The sequence below is a fragment of the Drosophila sulfurigaster genome, chromosome 2L, assembly GCF_023558435.1.
Source record: "Drosophila sulfurigaster albostrigata strain 15112-1811.04 chromosome 2L, ASM2355843v2, whole genome shotgun sequence".
In the NCBI taxonomy this organism is placed as follows: Eukaryota; Metazoa; Arthropoda; class Insecta; order Diptera; family Drosophilidae; genus Drosophila; species Drosophila sulfurigaster.
Genome location: NC_084881.1, coordinates 25,522,158 through 25,548,142, shown reverse-complemented (window position 1 = coordinate 25,548,142; position 25,985 = coordinate 25,522,158). Strand labels below are relative to the sequence as shown.

General features: G+C 35.6%; 7 protein-coding genes across 13 annotated transcripts in view; 1 reads left to right on the top strand and 6 right to left on the bottom strand.

Moving 5' to 3' along the window:
• Positions 1-72: 72 nt before the first annotated feature.
• On the bottom strand, positions 73-25,683 carry LOC133836372 (facilitated trehalose transporter Tret1-2 homolog). Of its 7 annotated transcripts, none has more exons than XM_062266866.1 (5): positions 25,554-25,673; positions 1,444-1,676; positions 923-1,385; positions 381-862; positions 73-311 (listed from the first exon to the last, which is right to left on the bottom strand). In XM_062266866.1, exons 1-5 carry the CDS (start codon positions 25,615-25,617, stop codon positions 165-167), a joined length of 1,389 nt encoding a protein of 462 aa, XP_062122850.1. In that variant the 5' UTR covers positions 25,618-25,673; the 3' UTR covers positions 73-164. The 7 variants fall into 7 exon arrangements, with proteins under 7 accessions (XP_062122850.1, XP_062123092.1, XP_062122927.1 ...); XM_062267108.1 differs by lacking the exon at positions 25,554-25,673 and adding an exon at positions 2,086-2,271 and having other exon boundaries at positions 74-311; XM_062266943.1 differs by lacking the exons at positions 73-311; positions 381-862; positions 923-1,385; positions 1,444-1,676 and adding exons at positions 2,900-3,103; positions 3,159-3,640; positions 3,704-4,166; positions 4,230-4,462 and having other exon boundaries at positions 25,554-25,679.
• Positions 8,268-9,759, bottom strand: LOC133850881 (facilitated trehalose transporter Tret1-like). The gene is made up of 4 exons (XM_062287128.1): positions 9,532-9,759; positions 9,008-9,470; positions 8,784-8,950; positions 8,268-8,414 (listed from the first exon to the last, which is right to left on the bottom strand). Exons 1-4 carry the CDS (start codon positions 9,535-9,537, stop codon positions 8,268-8,270), a joined length of 783 nt encoding a protein of 260 aa, XP_062143112.1. The 5' UTR covers positions 9,538-9,759.
• Positions 10,307-12,055, bottom strand: LOC133836060 (facilitated trehalose transporter Tret1-like). The gene is made up of 5 exons (XM_062266389.1): positions 11,929-12,055; positions 11,627-11,862; positions 11,094-11,565; positions 10,558-11,039; positions 10,307-10,503 (listed from the first exon to the last, which is right to left on the bottom strand). Exons 1-5 carry the CDS (start codon positions 12,032-12,034, stop codon positions 10,357-10,359), a joined length of 1,443 nt encoding a protein of 480 aa, XP_062122373.1. The 5' UTR covers positions 12,035-12,055; the 3' UTR covers positions 10,307-10,356.
• On the bottom strand, positions 13,386-15,253 carry LOC133836225 (uncharacterized). Its single transcript, XM_062266629.1, has 5 exons — positions 15,039-15,253; positions 14,644-14,972; positions 14,118-14,589; positions 13,619-14,055; positions 13,386-13,563 (listed from the first exon to the last, which is right to left on the bottom strand). Exons 1-5 carry the CDS (start codon positions 15,085-15,087, stop codon positions 13,420-13,422), a joined length of 1,431 nt encoding a protein of 476 aa, XP_062122613.1. The 5' UTR covers positions 15,088-15,253; the 3' UTR covers positions 13,386-13,419.
• Positions 19,489-20,497, bottom strand: LOC133850842 (uncharacterized). Its single transcript, XM_062287082.1, has 4 exons — positions 20,252-20,497; positions 19,722-20,193; positions 19,594-19,659; positions 19,489-19,559 (listed from the first exon to the last, which is right to left on the bottom strand). The coding sequence occupies exons 1-4, from the start codon at positions 20,495-20,497 to the stop codon at positions 19,489-19,491; spliced, it is 855 nt and encodes a 284-aa protein (XP_062143066.1).
• LOC133844490 (facilitated trehalose transporter Tret1-like) lies at positions 21,618-23,572 on the bottom strand. The gene is made up of 5 exons (XM_062278515.1): positions 23,464-23,572; positions 23,172-23,404; positions 22,646-23,117; positions 22,104-22,585; positions 21,618-22,045 (listed from the first exon to the last, which is right to left on the bottom strand). Exons 1-5 carry the CDS (start codon positions 23,510-23,512, stop codon positions 21,899-21,901), a joined length of 1,383 nt encoding a protein of 460 aa, XP_062134499.1. The 5' UTR covers positions 23,513-23,572; the 3' UTR covers positions 21,618-21,898.
• The window catches only part of LOC133835942 (fidgetin-like protein 1), a 41,254-nt gene continuing 40,637 nt past the window's right edge, over positions 25,369-25,985 (top strand). Inside the window, exon 1 of the mRNA XM_062266177.1 lies at positions 25,369-25,389. The gene's annotated coding sequence lies outside the window, so the exon portion shown is untranslated. The remainder of the gene's footprint in view (positions 25,390-25,985) is intronic.

The following is a 25,985-nucleotide window of genomic DNA, read 5'->3' as shown; positions in this document are numbered from 1 at the left end:
TTAAAATAGTAAACTGTTTATTTAAAGAGAGACGGTAGCAAAGATAATCATAGAAGAGAAAATTTAAAGAAATGTTAAAATAGTAAATTGTTTATTTGATAAATTTAAAAAAGATGTATGAGATTTCGCAGACTTTTTTAAATATGAAATACTCGCTTAGAAATTTACAAGCTATCCTGAATAGCTTCGATAGTTTTTCCTTTAGTTTCGGGCACAAAGATTGCAATAAATACAATGAAGGTAAAGGAAAATCCGGCACAAATGAAGAGCGTGCCGGGCATGCCAAGAGTTACAGTAAGATACGGAAATATCTGTGGAATACATGAGGATATACATATATAAAAAAACATTCAAATGAAATAGGATTGTTACTTTCATACCTTAGTTATAACTGAAGCCAACAAGAACATCGTTATCATTTGCACTCTAACAACAGTGCTTCGAATCTTTGGTGGCGTCAGCTCAGCAATAACCGGAAAGATGACGGACAGGATTCCGGAATTGGCAGAAAATTGAATAAGAGAAAATGAAGCGATGGGTAGCCAATTAAACATACTCGTCTCATATCCCTTAGAAGTCAGAAAATAATAAGAAGCCATGGCAGATTCACCCAAGAAAATACCAGAAATCGAAATGAGCAATAGCGTCTTTCTTCCAGCACGCTCCACAAAATGCGTCGAGGAACAAGTGCCTGTTAATTGAATTGCACTGACTATGATGGCAGAAAGCATTGGCGGAAGATTGGATCCAGCTTCCGCGAAAATGAATGTCATATAGTTTTGCATGGCTAAGGAGCCATTGAATTGATTGGCGAACACCAAAACCAGTCCAATTAAATACGCCTTGCGCGCCTTTCGAGTAGCTGTAGAATATTTGATTTCATTTTTATAGATCTGAACAAACTTATTCCATAATTACTTACTGAAATCGTGCCAGCATAGTTGAGGTTTTCCTGGCTTTTCCTCTTCCGATTTACAAAATCTGCTCAGCTCCTGCTGGAACTCCTCATTGGCATCGCCAGCTGAAGATATACCACGATAGTATCTGAGAGAACGCTCAGCCTTTTCCTTGTTGTGCTGAGCCAAATATTGTGGAGATTCGGGATTAAAGGAAAAGCAAACAAGAAAAGCCAAAGGAATGACAATCAATATCCAAGCCACAGTAATGTAATGCATAAAATAACCCAAAATATTAATGAGTAAAATGCCAGCGCTCAGATTTAATGGGAATATCATGCCCAGTGTACTTCTAAGTCGGTCCTGAGCCAATTCAGTTATGTAGACGGGAATCACGGTGAAGCAACAGCCGCCGGCAGTTCCGGCAAAGAAACGTGCTACGGCCAGCTGAAAGGGATTGCGGGCAAAGGGAATGATTAGCCAGTGCGTCTGCGAAGAATAATATTTATTAGTGTGGTCGTGAATGGCTGCTGGGAATTTATTTTACCAGCATAGGCAATGCAGCTAACAGAAGACATCGCTTCCGTCCGATTTTATCCGCCAGCCATCCAAAGAAAAGAGCGCCAACAAACGAGCCAGGAAAAGCGGCAGCTGTCACCCAACCTAGTTGTTCCTTTGTCAGTACTCCGGTCTCAAAGTGACGTGAATCCTCTAGCAGATAAACGTAACTAGCTGAGGTCCAGCTATAAACACAGCCGTATGATAAGCTCAGTAAATTTACTAAAACAAAAAAAGAGTGGAGAATAAATATTAAGTATACGTAGCAAACACGAACGTTAGATAGGAAAATCTCTCTTTAAATATGATTATCAGTTTTATATGATTTTGACATTCATTAAAGTGATCAGGTTGATAGTGATCAGATTTTTTTTGCTTTCTCGATAATATTCATAAAGTAAACAAACACACACGTTAAGATTAGGCACTCGTTAAATCTTATCAAAGCCGTTAAATAGGTCACTTTTATGGCCGGCTAAAATTGTATGTCATAGCAATAGCAATGAACTTTTTTAACATTAAAATGTCATTAAATTGTAGCATTATTTTCTCGCACTTTGATTTGCAATTTAATGCAGTCCTTGAACTTTTGGGTTTTTCATTTGTTGTATTACTTGGCTTTAATACAAACCTGAAATGCCGGCTAGATATTGATGCTTCTTGTCGCGCACTGAAGCCATTTTATTTAAAGTTTCTACAATTGTTAAATGTAGTTTTTTATATACACAAATTTTTAGAAATAGCGCAACTTTATTAGACTTTAAAACCACCGACGCGACAACACGCACAATAGACGTTGTACTTATAGAGCAATTTGTTTATTACTGAAGCACAAGACAATGAAACTGAAAGTGCTAACAGAGCACCTTCTTATCGGCTGCCAGACTCTTATCATCAGTTTTTTTTGTTAAGAGAGTTGTGGTAGCCATACTCCTAAAAGTAGGCTACTATTTTGCAACACAATTATAAAACAATAATTTGAATTTTTCAACTTTAATAATAACCAGCAAAAAGTCGACTATAATCTCTCTTAAACAGATCGATGTGCCTTTTCTTTTTGACCCACTGCACACTTTTTATATAAAAGTAGCACATCACGATCTATATTAATAAAATTTAATTAATTAATATACACAAAAATACGAATATACACCGAACGGTATATTTGGTATAACAATATACATTACATATTATTCTAAATACTAAATATATTATCTACCAAAGCAATTGATTTCCGTCAGCTGCTGCTTCCGTACAGCTATTTATTAATTATATTTATATTTTATTCGATTCATTGACGATCATAATTCTCAAAAAAAGTATAGCGGACAAGCCAAAAGTGTCTTCTATAAGTAGGCTTTATATAATATTTATTATTATCTTAAAGGTTAAAGATTAAGAACGAGATGGTTATAAAGGCAGTCCCAAAAAGAGTCAACAACATGTGTAGATAAAAAAGATTTCAGATTTTATTATTAAGAAGAGAATTCGTATTTCACAATTTACAAGCTATCCTGAATAGCTTGGATAGATTTTCCTTTTGTTTCTGGAACAAAGATTGCAATAAATACAGTGAAAATAAAGGAAAGTCCGGCAAATATAAAAAGCATGCTGGACATGCCAAGAGATTCACTAAGTTGCGGAAATATCTGTAGAATAAACATAAATAAGCAAAATATTCAAATTGCATTGATAGGTTCGTACCTTAGTTATGACCGATGACAGCAGAAACATGGTTACGATTTGCACTCTAACAACAATGCTTCGAATCTTTGGCGGCGTCAGCTCAGCAATAAGTGGAGTGGTGACGGACAGGATGCCGAATGTTGAAGAAAATTGTACAAGAGAGAATGTACCTATCGGTAGCCAGTTAAACATGCTCGTCTCATATCCCTTGGAAGTAAGATAATAATACGAAGCCATGATAGATTCACCTATGAAAATGCCAGAGATCGAACCGAGTAATAACGTCCTTCTCCCTGCAAATCCCGCAAAATGCGTTGATAGAAAAGTGCCTACTAATACAATTACGCTGACAATAATTGCAGAAATCATTGGCGGTAAATTAGACCCAGCTTCCTCAAAAATAAACGTCATATAGTTTTGCAACGTTAAGCAGCCATTAAATTGGTTCGTCAGAACCAAACCCAATCCAATGAAGTAAGCCTTGCGCGCCTTGCGATTAGCTAAACCGTAGTTAAGAATTATTAAATTATAGATTGAATTAAGTTTAGACTCCAATTACTCACTGAAATCGTGCCAGCAGAGCTGAAGTTTTTCTGGTTTCTCATCCTCTGATTTGCACAATCTGCTCAGCTCCTGCTGGAACTCCTCATTGGCATCGCCAGATGAAGATATACCACGATAATATCTGAGTGAACGCTCTGCCTTTTCCCTATTGCGTTGTGCCAAGTATTGCGGTGACTCAGGATTGAAGGCAAATAAAACAAGAAAAGCCAAAGGAATGATTGTCATGATCCAAGCCACAATGATGTAATGAAGAAAATAACCCAAAGTATTAATAAGTAAAACGCCGGTGGACAGAGCTAGTGACAATAGCATGCCCAGTGTGCTGCGTAGGTTATCCTGGGCCAGCTCTGTAATATAAATGGGTATCACGGTGAAGCAACTTCCGCCGGCAGTTCCGCCAAGAAATCGTGCCACAGCCAATTGCAAAGGATTGCGGGCAAAGGGAATAATTATCCAGTGTGCCTATAAGGAAATATTGTTTACGCGTGTTTTATGGCTAACTGTTGGACATGACATATCATTTACCAGCATTGGTAATGCAGCTAACAGCAAACATCGCTTCCTTCCGATTTTATCAGCCAGCCACCCAAAGAAAAGGGCACCAACAAGCGTGCCAGGAGAAAGTGCGGCAGTAATCAAACCTAGTTGTTCCTTTGTCAGTACCCCGGTTTCAAAGCGATTCGAATCATTTTTCAGATAAATATAACTAGCTGAGGTCCATAAGATAACACCGCCGTATGATAAACTTAGTAGATTTACTAAAACCAAAAAAAAAGCCAAAAGAATGAATGTTACGAAAACACAGCAGAGACGTACGTTGAAGAGGAAAATCTCTTGGAATTTCATTATCTATTTTATAAAGTTTTGGCATTTATTTTAGTCATTTCTGATGCATCACATTCACGTTAGTAGTGATCAGGTTTTATTTCTTTCTCAATAATAATCACAAAATAAACAAACACGCATATTAAGATTAAACACTTGTGAAATCTTATCAAATGTTTAGTGGGTCACTTTTCACCCACTTCAAACTATATTTTTATTTTTTAAAATTCAATTTGAATTTATTCATTGCATTTCTTGGCTTAAATACAAACCAGAAAGTCCAGCCAGAAACTGATGTCTTTTATCACGCGTAGAGGTCATTTTTACGAATTCAGAACTCAAAATTGTTCTATTAGCTTAGCAGACAACTATTTTTGGCAAAAGTTCCGGGCCAACTAAATGCTTTATTTTGATATCAGCACGAGCGGGACTTTATTGTGGCCCATAGCGGAGCGATTTCTTATCAGCTGCCCGACTTTTATGAGCAGTAGAATTGAAGTCCAAAAGTAGACTACCATTTAGCATTGCAATTATAAAACAAGAATGTTCAATTTTGTGTATTTTACCATGAACCGAAAAGTCGGCTATAAACTCTCATCAATAGCTTCAATCGATTTGGTTTTCTTTTTGTCACAAAAAAATAATAACAAGTGAGATAGTGTGTTCGACTGTGAGATACCCTCTTTTTATATAGAACACAACAGTACAAAATCGACCGTATTGTTAAAATATACCAGAGTAATATACAAAAAACACTAAAGGACACTGAAGGCTATATTTGGTATAAAAATACACCATAGAGTTAAAAATATACCGAATTGTCTACCAAAGAAATTTAGGTCCGACAGCTGCTGCGGCCATTTGCTTTGAAAATTAGTTATTCTTATATTTATTTTTATTTTATTTATTTCAATTCCTTGAAAATCACATTTTCTATAGAAGTTTCTCTTTTACGAGTGTGTCTTATTAGTAGACTTCTTAAAATTTAGGCGTATCTAAAAAGTTTAAAATTAAGAACGAGTAAGTTATAAAGACAAAAACAGTCAAACACATATCTAGATTAAAGAGATTTTGGGATTTTTTATTCACTATAGACAATTTACAAGCTATCCTGAATAGCTTGAATAGATTTTCCTTTTGTTTCTGGAACAAAGATTGCAATAAATATAATAAAAATAAAAGAAAAGCCGGAAAACATGAAGAACACGATGGGCATGCCAAGAGCTTCACTGAGTTGGGGAAATATCTGCGGAATAAACTTAAATAAAAAAAATATTCATATGGCATTTATAATTTCATACCTTAGCTATGACCGATGACAGCAGAAACATGGTTACGATTTGCACTCTAACAACAATGCTTCTAATCTTTGGCGGCGTCAGCTCAGCAATAAGCGGAACCGTTACTGACCAGATGCCAAAAGTGGAAGAAAATTGTACGAGAGAGAAAGTAACTATGGGCAGCCAGTTGAACATACTTGTCTCATATCCCTTGGATGTCAGATAATAATACGAAGCCATGATAGATTCACCCAAAAAAATTCCGGAGATTGAACCGAGTAATAACGTCTTTCTCCCTACATGTCCCGCAAAATTCGTCGATAGAAAAGTGCCTACTAATATGATTGCGCTAACTATAATGGCAGAAAGCATTGGCGGTAAACTAGAGCCAGCTTCCGCAAAAATGAATGTCATATAGTTTTGCATCGTTAGGCAACCATTAAATTGATTCGTCAGAACCAAACCCAATCCAATGAAGTAAGCCTTCCGTGCCTTGCGATTAGCTGTGTCATAATTAAGAGTTATTGAATAGATTGAATTAAGTTTAGACTCCAATTACTCACTGAAATCGTGCCAGCAGAGCTGAAGTTTTTCTGGTTTCTCATCCTCTGATTTACACAATCTGCTCAGCTCCTGCTGGAACTCCTCATTGGCATCGCCAGATGAAGATATACCACGATAATATCTGAGTGAACGCTCTGCCTTTTCTCGGTTACGCTGTGCCAAGTAGTGCGGTGACTCGGGATTGAAGGCAAATAAAACAAGAAAAGTCAAAGGAATGATTGTCATGATCCAAGCCACAGTGATGTAATGAAGAAAATAACCCAAGGTATTAATAAGTAAATATCCGGAGGCCAGAGCTAGAGATGTAATCATGCCCAGTGTGCTGCGCAGACTGTCCTGGGCTATCTCAGTAATGTAAATGGAAATCACGGTGTAGGAACTTCCGCCGATAGTTCCTCCAAGAAAACGTGCCACAGCCAATTGCCATGGATTTCTGGCAAAGCAAATAATTAACCAGTGTGCCTGTGAGGAAATGTGGATTACTCCTGTTTTGTGTGTATCTCATGGCGTTTCTTTTACCAGCATTGGCAATGCAGTGAACAGCAAACATCGCTTTCTTCCGATTTGATCAGCCAGCCACCCAAAGAAAAAGGCGCCAACAAGCGAGCCAGGAGAAAGTGCGGCAGTAATCAAACCTAGTTGTTCCTTTGTCAGTACCCCAGTTTCAAAGTGATTCGTATCCTCTTTCAGATAAATATAACTAGCTGAGGTCCAACAGATAACACCGCCGTATGATAAACTTATTAGATTAACTAAAAACAAGAAAAGTCTAAAGAATGAATGTTACGTAAACGCGGCAAACACGTACGTTGAAGAGGAAAAACTCTTTGAAAATTTCATTATCAGTTTTTAAAAGTTTTGATATTTATTTGAGTTATTTCTGATGCATTACATTCACGTTAATAGTGATCAGATTTTGTTTCTTTCTCGATAATAATCACACAATAAACAAACACGCATATTAAGATTAAACACTTGTAAAATCTTATCAAATGTCTTTAGTGGGTCGCTTTTCACAAACTTCAAACTATTCTTTTATTTTTTAAAATTAAATTTAAATTTTTTTATTGTATTTCGTTGGTTAAATACAAACCAGAAAGTACAGCCAGAAACTGATTTCTTTTATCACGCGTAGAGGTCATTTTTTTAACGAATTCAGTACTCAAAATAGTTTTATTAGCTTAGCAGACAACAATTTTTGGCAAAAGTTCCGGACCAACTAAATGCTTCACAGTAGCACGCGTGGGATTTTATTGGCCCAACACAGAACGACTTCTTATCAGCTGCAAGACTTTTATGAGCAGTAGATTTGAGGTCCAAAAGTAGACTACCATTTAGCATTGCAATTATAAAACAAGAATTTTCAATTTTGTGAATTTTAATATGAACCAAAAATTCGGCTATAAACTCTCATCAATAGCTTCAATCGATTTGGTTTTTTTTTTGCCACAAGAAAATAATGACAAGTGAGATAGTGTGTTCGACTGTGAGATACCCTCTTTTTACATAAAAGAAAACAGTACGAAATCGACAGTATCGTTAAAATATACCAAAGTAATATACCAAAAAAACTAAAGTGTAAGGTTTATTTGGTATAACAATATACCATATAATAAAAAATATACCAAATTATCTAATAAAGAAATTAAGATTTGGCAGTTGCTGCTGCCTTATTCCTTATACAATTATTTATAATTATATTTTATTTCACATTCTTGTAATCATTATTACAAAAAAAAAGTTTTGCTAAACGAGATTAGCGTATATTTAATATTTGTTCTTCACTTAAAAGTTTAAAACTAAAAAAGAGATAGTAATAAAAACAGTCCGAAAAACAGTCAAACAAAGGAGATTTCCGAAATTTTTATTAAGTACAGAATTCGTAATTAACAACTTACAAGCTATCCTGAATAGCTTGAATAGATTTTCCTTTTGTTTCTGGAACAAAGATTGCAATAAACAAAGTGAAAATAAGGGAAAGTCCGGCAAATATGAAGAACATGACGGGCATGCCAAGAGCTTCACTGAGTTGCGGAAATATCTGTGAAAGAAATATAAATATAAACAATGTAAACATGCACTGATCATGTTATACCTTAGTTATGACCGATGAAAGAAGAAACATAGTTACTATTTGCACTCTAACAACAATGCTTCGAATCTTTGGCGGTGTCAGCTCAGCAATAATCGGAACCGTTACTGACCAGATGCCAAAAGTGGAAGAAAATTGTACGAGAGAGAAAGTAGCTATGGGCAGCCAGTTGAACATACTTGTCTCATATCCCTTGGATGTCAGATAATAATATGAAGCCATGATAGATTCACCTAAAAAAATGCCGGAGATCGAACTGAGTAATAACGTCCTTCTCCCTGCATGTCCCGCAAAATTCGTCGATAGAAAAGTGCCTACTAATATGATGGCGCTGACTATAATGGCAGAAAGCATTGGCGGTAAATTGGAGCCAGCTTCCGCAAAAATGAATGTCATATAGTTTTGCATCGTTAGGCAACCATTAAATTGATTCGTCAGTATTAAACCCAATCCAATTAAGTAAGCCTTGCGCGCCTTGCGATTAGCTGAATCATAATTAAGAATTATCAAATAGATCTCAACTTTAGACACCAAATACTCACTGAAATCGTGTAAATAGAGCTGAGATTTTCCTAGTTTCTTATCGTTAGATTGGCCCAATCTGCTCATCTCTTGCTGGAACTCATCATTGACATCGCCAGATAAAGATATACCACGATAGTATCTGAGTGAACGCTCTGCTTTTTCCTTACTGTGCTGAGCCAAATAGTATGGAGATTCGCGATTAAAGGAAAAGCAAAAAAGAAAAGCCAAAGGAATGATTGTCATGATCCAAGCCACAGTGATGTAATGAAGAAAATAACCCAAGGTATTAATAAGTAAATATCCGGAGGCCAGAGCTAGAGATGTAATCATGCCCAGTGTGCTGCGCAGACTGTCCTGGGCTATCTCAGTAATGTAAATGGAAATCACGGTGTAGGAACTTCCGCCGATAGTTCCTCCAAGAAAACGTGCCACAGCCAATTGCCATGGATTTCTGGCAAAGCAAATAATTAACCAGTGTGCCTGTGAGGAAATTTGGGTTACTCGTGCTTCGTGTATAACAGCTGATGGAGATTTCTTTTACCAGCATTGGCAATGCAGTTAACAGCAGACAGCGTCTTCTTCCGATTTTATCAGCCAGCCACCCAAAGAAAAAGGCGCCAACAAGCGAACCAGGAGAAAGTGCGGCAGTAATCAAACCTAGTTGTTCCTTTGTCAGTACCCCGGTTTCAAATTCATTCGAATCTTCTTTCAGGTAAATATAACTAGCTGAGGTCCAACAAATAACACAGCCATATGATAAACATAGTAAATTTACTAAAAACAAGAAGAGACATGGAATGGAACGTTAGATAGAATATTCTCTCTTCAAATTTCGGATTCATCACATCTTCATAATACTCACTTAAAAACAAAGACGCACATTAAGATTACGCCCTTATGAAATCTTATCAAATATTTTTAATAGGTCACTTTTCACAAACTTCAAACTAAGTTTTTTCATTTTAAATTACAAAAAAAATAAATAGAGGTCTTAGAGGCTTTGGCTGACAATCTGGTATATTTTGCACTTAATTTTATATTTTAAAATACCAAATATAGCATTTGGTACACTTTCGGTATTTTGTGGTATAATAATTTGGTATATTTTAAATTTAATACCGCATTATTTTGCTCTTATTCAAAATGAGTAACGGGTATCTAACAGTCGAGCACACTTTCTTAATTGCTTTTGCAAGAATCTAGTATTTTGTGAGCGTGACTTTATTGGTTCGTTATAGAACGACTTCCTATCAGCTGAAAGACTTTTATAAGCAGGAGAATTGAGGTTTGGACCTCAAAAATCAATAACAAATAATAAAACAAGAATTTTTAATTTCGCGAATTTTAATATGAACCGGAAAGTCGACTATAAGCTCTCCTGAATAGCTTCAATCGATTTGCCTTTTGTTTCCGGCACAAAGACCACAATAAAAACCAGAAAAAGAAAGCAGAACACGGCAAACATTGTTACAATTGCAGGAATGCCCATCGAATCACTCATCAAGGGAAATACCTGCAAAACAGAAAATTTAATATTAAATGTATAAGGAAACAATGTTAAACACACCTTGGCAATGCTCATGTCCAAGGCAAAGTCAATGAACATGTGCACCCGAATGATCCGACTGCGTATCTTAGGCGGAGTAATTTCAGCGATAACTACAAAACCAACGGTTAAAACACCAAAGGAGCCCGAAAAGACCATCAATGAATAGGCGGCGATGGGAAACCAGCTTAACATGCTCATATTAAATCCGAATGAGACCAAATAATAATACCCAGCAGTTGACATCTCTCCCAGCCAAATACCCGAAATGGAGATGAGTAGCAAAGTCTTTCGGCCTGCGCGCTCCACAAATAACGTGGCGGAATATGTCCCCAACAGCTGAATGGCGATGACTATGAGAGCCGAGGCCATGGGCGATAAACTAGAGCCAGCATCCTTGAAGATCACTGTGATGTACTTGAGCATAATTAAGGATCCATTCAACTGCTCCGTCAACACCAGTCCCAGGCCAATAAAGAAAGCCTTGCGTGCCTTGGAATGTGCTAAAATATTTTGATATGATCTACACATGCTTCGAGGATTTGCTCAACACTCACTAAAATCGCTCCAGCTGAAGGAATTGTTATCACTGCCAACATGCATTTGCTGTGTGGACTTGCAGAGTCTTGTCAGCTCCAGCTGCAATTCCTCGTTGAGTGATTCTTTCGAGGGGATGCCACGATAATATTTAAGAGATTTTTCCGCTTCTCTGCGATTGCGTTGTTCCAGATATTGTGGTGTGTCCGGCTTAAAAGCAAAACAAGTGGCAAACACCAAAGGCAGGGCAATCATTATGCATGCCACAGTTACATAATAAAAGAGATAACCCAACACATTGATGAGCAGCAGTCCGCTGCAGAAGCTTAGAAAGGAAATAGTACCCAAGGTGCTGCGAAGTCTATCCTCAGCCAGCTCTGTGATGTAAATGGGAATCACAGTCAGGCCACAGCCACCAGCAGCTCCGGCAAGAAAGCGAGCCACACACAACTGAATGAGATTCGTGGCAGTGGCAATGAGCAGCCAGTGCAGCTAAGTGGGATTCGTTGCTCAATTAGTTGGATTGAATTTAGACCTTTCCAAAATATCGTACCACAATTGGGACTGCCATCAGAAGCAGGCAACGTTTACGTCCGATTTTATCGGCCAACCAGCCAAAGAATAGCACTCCAAAGAGACCGCCAGGTGAGAGAGAGGAGGTCACCCAACCGAGATCATCTTTTGTGAGAGATCCCGATGTCAAACGACTAGTCTGGGGATCTTGTAATTGCAGATAGCTCGAAGATATCCAACCGAAACTGGCGCCATACGACAAAGTTAGCAAATTTGCTGCAATATTTGACACAACCGTTTTTAGAATATTTCATTTCGCTTTCACTTTCATGGCAGACAAACCGCTTAAAGCCGCAAAGAATTGATTTCTCGTGCTACTCGAGCAACCCATTGAACACTGATCACTGATCACGTAACACGATTTGCTTGCGAGAGTTGCATAGAGCATATTAAACTGATTAACAAGTGAGGCGAACGCATTTATACCTAACTCACTCTCTATCATATAACCTGTCTTGAATATTATATGACAATGCAAAATTGTTTCTTAACTATATTCGAATTCTTAACTGCTTTAGCACGGTCTTAAACATGTTTATTTATGAATTATTAGTAATAGACTAAATTGAATTCGAATTTCGATTTAGCCAACCTTACACATTTTTACAAGAATGAAATAACTAATTACTTATAAATATAATTCTTAAATTCTCTTGTGAATAACATATAACTCTTAAATGTTTGCTGCTAAGACCGGTTCTTTTAATTCGTTTATCAACATTTCATTTCCAAATAATTAGTTGAACAACTCGAATTTAGTAAAAGAGAATTCAATATTAGAGCTTCTTCGCCTATCTCGTTGAATGTCCAGTTTTGATTATTTTGAAGCGAATAGAATAAAATAATAATAATAATACAATCCTTAATAATGCGAAACTGAAATTCATCCCATAAGGTTTTTTACCACCCAAATAAATTTCTCAAAAGGCTTAAGCTGACTTTCTGCAATGGATTTATTCTCAAAATCATAATCTGTATGCGACAGAAAAAAGAATCATTCTGATTAATCGAAAAAAGCGACGTCGTGGGAGAAACTGCAGATTTATTTATAACATCTAAAAAGTCTGTTTTTAAGGGGTAATATTATTTTGTTGATAAAAATGCTACAAATGAAAACTGAAAATTAAATTTAATTTTATTTATATATAATATAGTATTATCTTGTTTTCTTGAAATTTATTTCTCATAAATTAATAAGTTTAAGTTTGCTGTTCGACTTTTTTCATAATCTCTTAATTCTTCTGTTCTCTCATTTTTTAATGCCATATTTAAATATTTACTAAAAAAAAGAGTGTTTTTTTAAGATTCTCTTACAAATAAACTCTATGAAAGTATTTTTGGCCTCAAAAGCTTCTTCTGACGTCATACCTCGTCGGAAAAACACTCATTTCATTCAATTTCCCCTTCGCGCTCTGCTATAAAAGCTTTTTTATGTAACCTAAATCAATTGGGGTTTTCCATATTGTACAGGGTATTAAAAATTAATGCACCAATCAATAAGTATTTGTGATCAGTCAAAATGCAAACTACAATTTTAAAACTCGAATGGGTTTAATTTCGATACAAAAAATGGATAATCATAATTTAATTGTGTCCTTGGCTACTATTTTATAATAAACACACAGTTATTATAGCAGTAACTACATAAGCATTCCCGTCTATTAATATAATAGCTCCGTTACTTCACATTCGTAATTTTTGTTAATCCTGTAATGTGCAATTTTAATAGTAATATTCGTGTAGTTAAAAAGTTGAACAATATAAAAATGTTGTCTATTCTAAGCTCGCTTGAATTTCAGCAATCGATTTTCCCTTTGTCTCGGGTAAATAAAGTGCAAACAAAATAGTTAGAAGCATTGAGAAGTTAGCAAATAGAAAATCTGCTTGAATCAAGAGTTTTTCCATTACACGAGGTAGCTAAAATTTAAAACCATATTTAATAAATTAAATTAATTGAAAATTAATTTCTTACCTTGTAAAATATAGGGTACATCAGTATTGATAAGGCGATTTGCACTCTGAGAGCTAGACTGCGTTTCTTAGGAGGTGTGATCTCAGTTGATATCACAAAATCAAGTGTCGTTATACCGATGGCACCCAAATATATAGTCAGTAAGTAGCCACCTTCATAATTGGAAGGTTCGAAACGATTTTTGTAAAGTATCAACACTAATCCCACGCCAACTCCAGCCGTTGAGTTCAGTAGCAAAGGTTTGCGACCTACTCTCTCCACCAACAGTGTAGCAGAGAAAGTTCCCAGAAGTTGTGCAATAATGACAAGAATATGACCATCGAGGGCATTTGTAAAGTAGAATTTACTTAGTTGGTGCATGTTATAATAACCGGTGAGCAATTTAGCCAAAATAACTCCAAATCCAATGATGAAGGCCTTAAGTGCCTTTTGATTAGCTGCGGATTGTGGAGAAGTGTTTCAATTATTCGTTAACTTAAATTTCATATGCAACACTCACAGACATTGGTAACCGGTAAATTGTTTTCGTCTCTATGCACACCATTTTCAAGAGTTTCGCAAAATGTCGACAATTTGGCGAGTTCTACCTGATACTGCGCGTCTTCACTCGGAGAGATACCTCGAAAATATCTCAGGGATTTCTCCACTTCTTTTTTATTATAACGCTGCAGATATTCCGGAGAATCAGGAATGAATAATAAAATGCGGAGGAATGCTACATCAATGACAATCATGATGCAGGCAGCCAGCCAATTACCAATCATAAGTTCAAGAAGATGTATAATAGACATGCCGATGGTCATGCCAAGGGGCATGAAGGTGCCCAGGATACCCCGAAAACGATCCTCAGCCATTTCAGTGATATAAACTGGAATAACCGCATAACAGCAGCCACCCACAGATCCAGCAATAATTCGTTCTATCCACAGATAACGCCAATCCTTAATAAGTATAATCAGCAACCAGCTGAGCTGATGAAAGATCCGGTTAAAGTTGGAGTTTCATAATTGCAGAGAATATCATACCATGGCTGGTATAACCATCAAAAGAAGACAGCGACGACGGCCGAATTTTTCTGCCATCCAACCAAAGACTATGGCGCCGATCACCGCACCAAGGGCCAGGTACAAATTCAAAAATTCTTGGATTTGATCGACATCGATATTACCGACATCATCGATATTATCGACATCATATATATTATCGACATCAGTGATATTATCGACATCGTAGATGTTATCGACATTATTGATATTATCGACATCTGCGAGCAACTTATCGTGAGATAGCATTCGCGGAAAGTATGCCGTAATCAAACCGAAATTGGCGCCAAATGATACCGAAAGTAGATTCACTGCAAAACAACACTTTTGTTTATCACTTGCACTTTCAATTAACAGCTTTGTCAAATACAACTAACCGCTTAAAGCCGCCAAAAATTGATTTCTCGTGCTCTTTGAGATCCCCATTTTGGCAATTTGATTGAGACCAAAATCGACGTCTGCATGCGGCAGACGAAAGAAACACTCTGATAAAACTAAAATGCGTACCCGTGGGAGAAGCTGCTGATTTAGCAGCTATTTATTTATAACATCTACATAAGTTTTTTTTCCTTTTTTGCACGCATAACATTCGTTTTGTATATAAAAATGCCAGAAATGTTATTTTTATCTTGATGACTTCGGTATTCCCGAACCATTTCTCTTGAAATTAATTTAAAATAAATTAATAAAAAAATATAAGCTCGGTATAGGGTATAATCCAATTAGATTATCCTAATTTCGCTATTTGCAAGTTGCTAGTTTTTATGTTTTGTATTAAAATTAGTCTATTAGGCATTTTCACGATATATATTCGTGATCAGACACTACATATGTTAAGTTTGCACAGAGATTCTGTTTATTTTTATACCCTCTACCCATACGATGGAAGGGTACTATAACTTTGTGCCTGCAGGAAGTAACAGGCAGAATAAGGATACGGAATAAGGACACGAAGTTTATACATATATTCTTGATCAGCGTCAACAGCCAAAACGATTTAGCTATGTATGTACTATATGTATGTACGTTAGTCCGTTTGTACTTTTGTATGACCAAAATTCTTTGCTGACAGTCTGGTATATTTTTTTGAATGTAGTACTATATTAATATTCTAAATATAATATATTCTTGGTATATTAATTTGGTATATTTTTAGAATATAGATTTTATTGACTAGAGGGTATTTCGTAGTCGGGAAGATTCGACTGCAGCTTTCTCAATTGTTGAATTTGGCTACACCCACACAATTCGAAAGAAAAACTATAGTATTAAAAGTATGTTTTTGTTTATGTATAATCAATCGTAATAATAATTTAGATAAATAACTATTGGGTAAAAACACGCAAGTCATAGTAGAAGCAATTAATTATGATGCTGGATTAATATAATATAGTAATAATATTAATATTATTATATATAATAGCTCTGTTATTTCGCATTGCACGTTTCTGTTAAACCAACCAATAAACTGTAATGTTAATGTTATGTTATCAACAGTTTTATTTCTAAAGATGTTGCGATCATAAAATCGTGTTCTTTTACAATGAATTCGGGTATTTGAAAGTTGAGCAATATCAATATCTCATTTATTATAAGCTCGCTTGAATTTCTGCAATCGATTTTCCCTTTGTCTCGGGTAAATAAAGTGCAAACAAAATCGTTAGAAGCATTGAGAAGTTAGCATATAGAGACTCTACTTCAATCAAGTGTCCGTCCATTGCACGATGTAGCTAAAAGGGAAAACCGTGTTTAATAATTTAAATTAATTGAAAATTAATTTCTTACCTTGCAAACTATAGGGTACATCAATATGGATAAGGCGATTTGCACTCTGAGAGCAAGACTGCGTTTCTTAGGAGGTGTGATCTCAGTTGATATCACAAAATCAAGTGTCGTTATACCTATGGCACCCAAATACAAAGTCAGTAAATAGGCACATTTATAAAGTAAATAATATGAATAAGAAAAATGTAAACGAAATTGAATAACCATCAATACTATTTCCACGCCAACTCCAGCGGTTGAGATTAGTAATAAAGGTTTGCGACCTACTCTCTCTACCAATAGGGTGGCAGAGAAAGTGCCAAGAAGTTCTGGGATAATGACAATAATATAATCTTCAAGTGTAAGTCTAGTAAAAAACTTTGTACTTAGATAAGAATAACCGGTGAGCAATTTAGCCGTAATAACTCCAAATCCAATGATGAAGGCCTTAATTGCCTTATGATTAGCTGCGGATTGTGGAGAAGTGTGTCAATTACTAATTAACTTCAATTTCATTTGCAACACTCACAGACATTGGTAACCGGTAAATTGTTTTCGTCTCTTTGCACACCATTTTCAAGAGTTTCGCAAAGTGTCGACAATTTGGCGAGTTCTACCTGATACTGCGCGTCTTCACTCGGAGAGATACCTCGAAAATATCTCAGGGATTTCTCCACTTCTTTTTTATTATATCGCTGCAGATATTCCGGGGAATCAGGAATGAAGATAAAAGTGCTGAGGAATGCTATATCAATGACAATCATGATGCCAGCAGCAAGCTCTTTACCAATAATAGGTACAAGAAGAATTATAATGAGCATGCCGATGATCATGCCAAGGGCCATGAAGGTGCCCAGGATACCCCGAAAACGATCCTCAGCCATTTCAGTGATATAAACTGGAATAACCGCAAAACAGCAGCCTCCCACAAATCCAGCAATAATTCGTTCGAAGTACAGATAACGCCAATCGGAAATAAACATAATCAGCAACCAGCTTAGCTGATAAGAGATTTGGTTAAAGTTGGAGTTTCATATCATATATCAGATAATATCATACCACGGCTGGTATAACCATCAAAAGTAGACAGCATCGACGACCGAATTTTTCTGACAGCCAGCCAAAGACAATGGCGCCAATCAGTACACCAAGTGCCAGATAGAAATTCAAAGATTCTTGGATGGTAGCGACATCGATATTATCGATATTATCGATAATTCTGTCATTATAGTCATCATAGGTATTATCGACAGGTGCGTGCACTTATAAATCTCATCAATATTATCGTTTCGTAGCATTTGCGGCAAGAATGCGGCAATCCATACGATTCTGGAGCCAAATGACACCGAAAGTAGATTCACTGTAAAACAACACTTTTCTCTATCACTTGCACTTTCAATTAGCTTTGTCAAATACTACTAACCGCTTAAAGCCGCCAAAAATTGATTTCTCGTGCTCTTTGAGATCCCCATTTTGGCAATTTGATTGAGACCAAAATCGACGTCTGCATGCGGCAGACGAAAGAAACACTCTGATAAAACTAAAATGCGTACCCGTGGGAGAAGCTGCTGATTTAGCAGCTATTTATTTATAACATCTACATAAGAATTTTTTTTTGCATGCGAAATTTTTTTTTTTAGATAAAAATGCCAGAAACGAAAATTAATATGGAAATCTTTTAGTTTTCATCAAATTTTTTTTTTTTTTTAGTTTTCTTGTTATTTTTATCTTCATGACTTCGGTATTCGCGAACCAATTGTCATGAAATTAATTTAAAATAAATTAAATAAAACATATAATCTAATTAGATTTCCCCAATTTCACTATTTGCAAGTTGCTAGTTTTTATTATTATTATGTATTAAAATTAGTCTATTAGGCATTTTCACGATATATATTCGTGATCAGCCAATATATATGTATGTTAAGTTTGCACACAGAATCTATTAATTTTTATACCCTCTACCCATAAGGTGGAAGGGTATTATAACTTTGTGCCTGCAGGAAGTAACCGGCACAATAAGGATAAGGAATAAGGACACAAAGTTGATACATATATTCTTGATCAGCGTCAACAGCCAAACGATTTAGCTATGTATGTATGTATGTACGTTAGTCCGTTTGTACTTTTGTATGACCAAAATTCTTTGCTGACAGTCTGGTATATTTTTTTGAATGTAGTACTATATTTATATTCTAAATATAGCCTTCGGTATATTTTTGTATTTCTCGGCATATTAATTTGGTATATTTTTAGAATATAGATTTTATTGATAAGAGAATATCTCACAGTCGGGGACATTCGAATGCAGCTTTCGCACTTGTTGAATTTGGCTTCACCACACAATTCGAACGAAAAATCATAGTATTAAAAGTAGAGTGTGTATGTTTTTTGTTGTGTATAAGCAATAGTAATAATAATTTAGATCAATAGCTATTGGCTAAAAAGAAACATGCAAGTCATTGTAGACGCAATTAAGTATGGAGCTGGATTAATAAAATAGCTCCGTTATTTCGCATTGCACGTTTCTGTTAAACCAACCAATAAACTGTAATTCGGGTATTTGAAAGTTGAGCAATATCAATATCTCATTTATTATAAGCTCGCTTGAATTTCTGCAATCGATTTTCCCTTTGTCTCGGGTAAATAAAGTGCAAACAAAATCGTTAGAAGCATTGAGAAGTTAGCATATAGGGACTCTACTTCAATCAAGAGTCCGTTCATTGCACGAGGTAGCTAAAATGAAAAACCATGTTTAATAATTTAAATTAATTGAAAATTAATTTCTTACCTTGTAAAATATAGGGTACATCAATATAGATAAGGCGATTTGCACTCTGAGAGCAAGACTGCGTTTCTTAGGAGGTGTGATCTCAGTTGATATCACAAAATCAAGTGTCGCTATACCGATGGCACCCAAATACATAGTCAGTAAATAGCCACATTTATAAAGTAAATAATTTGAATAAGCAAAATGTAAACGAGATATAATAACCATCAATACTATTCCCACGCCAGCTCCAGCGGTTGAGATTACTAATAAAGGTTTGCGACCTACTCTCTCTACCAATAGGGTCGCAGATAAAGTCCCAAGAAGTTCTGGGATAATGACAATAGTATAATCTTCAAGTGGTCTATTAACAAATTTTGTACTTAGATAAGAATAACCGCTGAAAAATTTAGCCAGAATAACTCCAAATCCAATGATGAAGGCCTTAAGTGCCTTTTGATTAGCTGCGGATTGTGGAGAAGTGTGTCAATTACTAATTAACTTCAATTTCATTTGCAACACTCACAGACATTGGTAACCGGTAAATTGTTTTCGTCTCTTTGCACACCATTTTCAAGAGTTTCGCAAAGTGTCGACAATTTGGCGAGTTCTACCTGATACTGCGCGTCTTCACTCGGAGAGATACCTCGAAAATATCTCAGGGATTTCTCCACTTCTTTTTTATTATATCGCTGCAGATATTCCGGGGAATCAGGAATGAAGATAAAAGTGCTGAGGAATGCTATATCAATGACAATCATGATGCCAGCAGCAAGCTCTTTACCAATAATAGGTACAAGAAGAATTATAATGAGCATGCCGATGGTCATGCCAAGGGGCATGAATGTGCCCAAGATACCCCGAAAACGATCCTCAGCCATTTCAGTGATATAAACTGGAATAACCGCAAAACAGCAGCCTCCCACAAATCCAGCAATAATTCGTTCGAAGTACAGATAACGCCAATCGGAAATGAACATAATCAGCAACCAGCTTAACTGATAAGAGATTTGGTTAAAGTTGGAGTTTTATATCATATATCAGATAATATCATACCACGGCTGGTATAACCATTAAAAGTAGACAGCGTCGACGACCGAATTTTTCTGACAGCCAGCCAAAGACAATGGCGCTAATCAGTACACCAAGTGCCAGGTAGAAATTCAAAGATTCGTGGATGGTAGCGACATCGATATTATCGATATTTTTGAGTTTATCGATAAGTTCGCTATTATACACATAGGTATTATCGACAGCTGCGCGCAACTTATAAATCTCATTAATTTTATCGTTTCGTAGCATTTGCGGCAAAAATGCGGCAATCCATACGATTCTAGAGCCAAATGACACCGAAAGTAGATTCACTGTAAAACAATACTTTTCTCAATCACTTGCACTTTCAATTAGCTTTGTCAAATACAACTAACCGCTTAAAGCCGCCAAAAATTGATTTCTCGTGCTCTTTAAGATCCCCATTTTGGCAATTTGATTAAGACTAAAATCGACGTCTGAATGCGGCAGACGAAAGAAACACTCTGATAAAACTAAAATGCGTACCCGTGGGAGAAGCTGCTGATTTAGCAGCTATTTATTTATAACATCTACATAAGAATTTTTTTTTGCATGCCAAATTTTTTTTTTGTAGATAAAAATGCCAGAAACGAAAATTAATATGAAAATCTTTTAGTTTTCATCAAATTTTTGTTTTTTTAGTTTTCTTGTTATTTTTATCTTGATGACTTCGGTATTCGCGAACCAATTGTCATGAAATTAATTTAACATAATTTAATAAAAAAAATATAAGCTCGGTATAAGGTATAATCTAATTAGATTTCCCCAATTTCACTATTTGCAAGTTGCTAGTTTTTATGTTTTGTATTAAAATTAGTCTATTAGGCATTTTCACGATATATATTCGTGATCAGACATTACATATGTTAAGTTTGCACACAGATTCTGATTATTTTTATACCCTCTACCCATAAGGTGGAAGGGTACTATAACTTTGTGCCTGCAGGAAGTAACAGGCAGAATAAGGATAAGGAATAAGGACACAAAGTTGATACATATATTCTTGATCAGCGTCAACAGCTAAAACTATTTAGCTATGTACAATGTATGTACATACGTTAGTCCGTTTGTACTTTTGTATGACCAAAATTCTTTTGCTGTCAATCTGGTATATTTTCTCTATGGTATATTTTGGTATATTTCAGTTCGGTATATTTTTGTAATTTTTCGGTATATTTATGTTGGTATATTTTTAGAATATATATTTTATTGAGAAGAGGGTATCTCACAGTCGAGGATATTCGACTGCAGATTTCTCACTTGTTGAATTTGGCTACACCCACACAATTCGAAAGAAAAATCATAGTATTAAAAGTAGAGTGTCTATGTTTTTTGTTGTGTATAAGCAATAGTAATAATAATTTAGATGAATAACTTTTGGATAAAAAAAAACGTGCAAGTAATTGTAGAAGCTATTAAGTATGGGGCTGGATTAATATAAAAGCTCTGTTATTTCGTTTTGCACGTTTCTGTTAAACCAACCAATAAACTGTAATGTTAATGTTATGTTATCAACAGTTTGAGTTCTAAAGATGTTGCGATCATAAAATCGAACATTTTAAGAACATTGTGTTCTTTTACAATGAATTCGGGTATTTGCAAGTTGAGCAATATCAATATCTTATTTATTTATTATAAGCTCGCTTGAATTTCTTGAATGGATTTTCCCTTTGTCTCGGGTACATAAAGTGCAATAAAAATCGTTAGCAGGAATGAGAAGACTGCAAACATGGAAACAATTCCAGAAATTCCCATCGATTCGCTCATATGAGGAAAAGCCTGAAAAGAATAAAGATTTTTTAATTCCATATCGCTGTATTTTAAATGGACAGATTACCTTTGCAAGGCAGATAGATATCGCGGACATTGTAACCATATGAACTCTGACGATCACACTTCGAATTTTTGGAGGTGTGATCTCACTTATTACAATGTGATCAACTGCCAACAGACCAATGGAGCCACAAAACATTATAAATGACAATGAGGCAATGGGCAACCAATTGAACGGCCTAGAATCAATATTCAATTGACCCATATAGTAATAGAAAGCCATGGAAACTTGTCCCAAGCAAATGCCAGCGGTCGAGATGAGCATCAAAGTCTTTCGACCAGCTCGCTCCACAAATAACGTGGCCGAGTAAGTGCCCACCAGCTGAATGAGGATGACAACGATCGACGATCCAATAGGCGATAGACTGGAGCCAGCATCTCTAAAGACGACTGAGATATACTTGGACATTGTTAAACAACCGCTCAACTGATTGGCCAAAATAATTCCAAATCCAATGAAGAAGGCTTTACGTGCCTTGCGATTAGCTGCGGATTGCTCAGAAGTTAGTTAGCTAATCAAATTGAAATTAAATTTGTTAAACTCACTGAAATCTTTTAAATGCAGTTTGTTGTCCATGCTTTGATCGCCATTTTCTAATGTGGCGAAAGGTTTGCACAATTTTGTGAGCTCGACTTGAAGCTGTGCGTTCTCATTTGCAGAGATACCTCGAAAATATCTGAGAGACTTCTCCACACCATTTTTATGATAACGTTCCAGGTATTCAGGTGTATCGGGTATGAACGAAAAAGTACAAAGGAATGCTGCAGGAATCAAAAGCATAATCCAAGCAACCGTCACATAATCAAGGAAGTATCCCAGAATATGCATAACGAGCAAGCCGATGCACATGCTAAGGGACATAAAGGTGCCCAAAGTGCTGCGAAGTCTGTCCTCAGTCATTTCAGTGATGTAAACCGGAATAACCGCAAAGCAGCCGCCACCGATTGCTCCGGCTAAAACACGTGCCATGCACAATTGGACGAGACTGCGGGCAACAATAATCAAGAGCCAGTTTACCTAATGGTAGAATCAATTAAAGTTGATGCTATAAAATTCGATAGATTCGTATACCGCAACAAGTGTGCCCATAAAAAGAAAACAGGCTCGACGACCAAATTTGTCCGCCAACCAGCTAAAGACAATGCTGCCCAGAAGCCCACCAATCGACATCACGGAAGCTAGCCAACCCAATCCATCGTTGGTTAGCTCCGAATCCAGACGACTTGTTTCGGGCCTCATCAATTGATCAATGCTTGTGGAAACCCAGCCGAAATTGGCGCCAAACGACACAGATATTAGATTCACTGTAAAACAACACTTTAAATGACTTTCTCTCTTTCACTTTGTTGCACTTTCCACTGACCACTTAAAGCTGCAAAATATTGATTTCTGGTGCTCTTTGAGGCGCCCATTTTAACGCTTCGATTATAACAAAAACTGTTGTCTGCATACGGCAAAAGAAAGAAACATTCTAATCAAATGAAATAGCGTCGTCGACGTATTTATAGCCACGATCAGGCTATAACCTGTACCATAAATGTTATGCTTTTATTAGAATGCAAAATTATGGATTCATGAAAATCATAAAACAAAATGTGTTATTTTGTATAAATATAATTTATTTAATTCCATTAAACTTTATCTGTAATTTACTTCATTTAAATTTCCTTCAAGTACTTTTGAATAGAATTCTTTATTTATGTATCGAAAACTTGTTTGACAATCAGCATACACGAGTATTTAAATTTTTTGCGTGTGTGATAAATGTTCCAGTCATAAAAAGAAACCACATTTTAGCAAAGAAATTAGACTAGCAGTGTGTTGTGTGTGTTCTTCACGCAAATTAAAAAAAAAGGTACTAAATGTTATTTCAAATTTGTCTTTTTGATTGTTTAAAAATTATAAGGTATTTGACAAAATTGAATACTGTTGATTAATCTAGTATGTGGTATGCACATATATCGAAGTTACACTGTAACCAGAGTAACATTAAATACGTAAGCAGCAACTCTCTGTTGCTGCCCGAAATACATAAATAATGCATTGGCACTCTAATATAAACAAAACAACAAATGCCCAGCGCAGTTCAAGTGCACTGCAATATGATGTCTCCTGAACTGCAGCCGGCACATCAAAAGCCGCGTCAGCATAAACGCCGGTCACTGACCGCTGTCTGTGCACAACACATGCTCATATATATAGTACATATATATATATATATTTATATATTAAATAATACTTATGTATAATAAGCAGCGCTGCCGCCACTTCTTCAACTTCTTCCAAACACGGATTCAGTTATTATACAATACATGGCGACCGTGACATTTAGTCCTGGAGGACTGGATGAAGACCAACTAGAAGTCTAAAAATTCTGAGAGAGGACTCAGGATTGACATTCAAATCATCGTCTCAGGATTCACACTCAAATGATGAACGCTAAATATCTGGAAGTGTAACCAAAAATAAAATAGTGAAACAACGCTGAAACTTCCGACGAGTTTTTGAACAAATAAAATATAATGCTAATAACAAAACAGCTAATGTCTATACCCATGAGGTAGAAAAGCTAGCTAAAGCTCTAGAAGGAGCATATATTGAACAGGAATTCAGCATGGAACAAGCTAGAATGCTTAGTACCAAACATGCGGTGACAGCAATAAAGAAAAATTGCATTCACAATGTTTTCTACTCTTTGGTATATTTTGGATGTCATACTATATTGTTATACCAAATATAATTTGTGTTATAGTTTTGGTATAATTTTTAACGGTAAACTATTTAGCTTTTATAGAAAAAGGGTACTACGTATTTCAAAGTATTATGAATGTAATAGTACATTGTTATACCAAATATACATATATTTATTTATATATTTTTGGTGATACATATAGTAAACTGTTTTGCTTCTATTGAAAAAGGGGCAACGCGAATCTCACAGTCATGCTTTAGTCTATAGCTTTCTTAAGTTATTGTTTAAGAAGATTTTCATATTTGAATTAATGTGAAATGAGTCCAAAAACTTGTTGATAAAATAAAGAGATCAGCTTCTAAACAACTCTTATATTAAAGAGCTAAGTATTCCGTAATGTTTCGACGAAGAGAAAACTATTAGTTTATTTACATATATCGCATACGTATGTGTACAAATATACTTATAAACGTGATAGGAATACTAATTTTGTTCCAGCTCAGCACAAGTTTGCTTTAGACCCATTTGATTGCATTATAATTCAACTGCTAATTAAAACTTGTTATTTTTTTTGCAGATATCAATATACAAAAAACGGTAAGTCAAAAATCTTAATTTATGTATACAAACCTTTAGCACCTAATTCTAAAAAATTATAATGATACTTCAAAAGTGATTTATTCTTCGAAATTAGTTACACTTAAAGAGAGAAGCTTAACTTATAATATGTAAACTACAATGATAATAATAAGTTCACTCACCAGTGATAGCTGCGAAGTATTGATTCCAGTAGCACTTCGATAAGCCCACATTTATGAAGACCATATTCAATGATTAACAAATTTGTCCACACACGAATTGAAGAGCGAACAGTCTAAACCGATTGGCGCTTTGCCATCGCGTATTTATAGAGTCGAGCTTGGGCTCCACACTTAATGGGTATATGCAAATTAACAACAACTAAATGTCAATAGAAATCAGTTGTGTGAAGATGAAGATATGTATAGGAAAAGTCTTTCAAATTTGAGTCTTATATGACTAGTGTTTAGTTAAGAATTCTCTTTTCTTAAGTAGTACCATTATAGAGAGTATTTGAACTTCGTTAATTAGAAAGATATCTATTTATTTAAAAATGTGACGTTGAACAAAACTTGTTTAGCATTTGTTTTGATATTCATTGATATACGACGAGT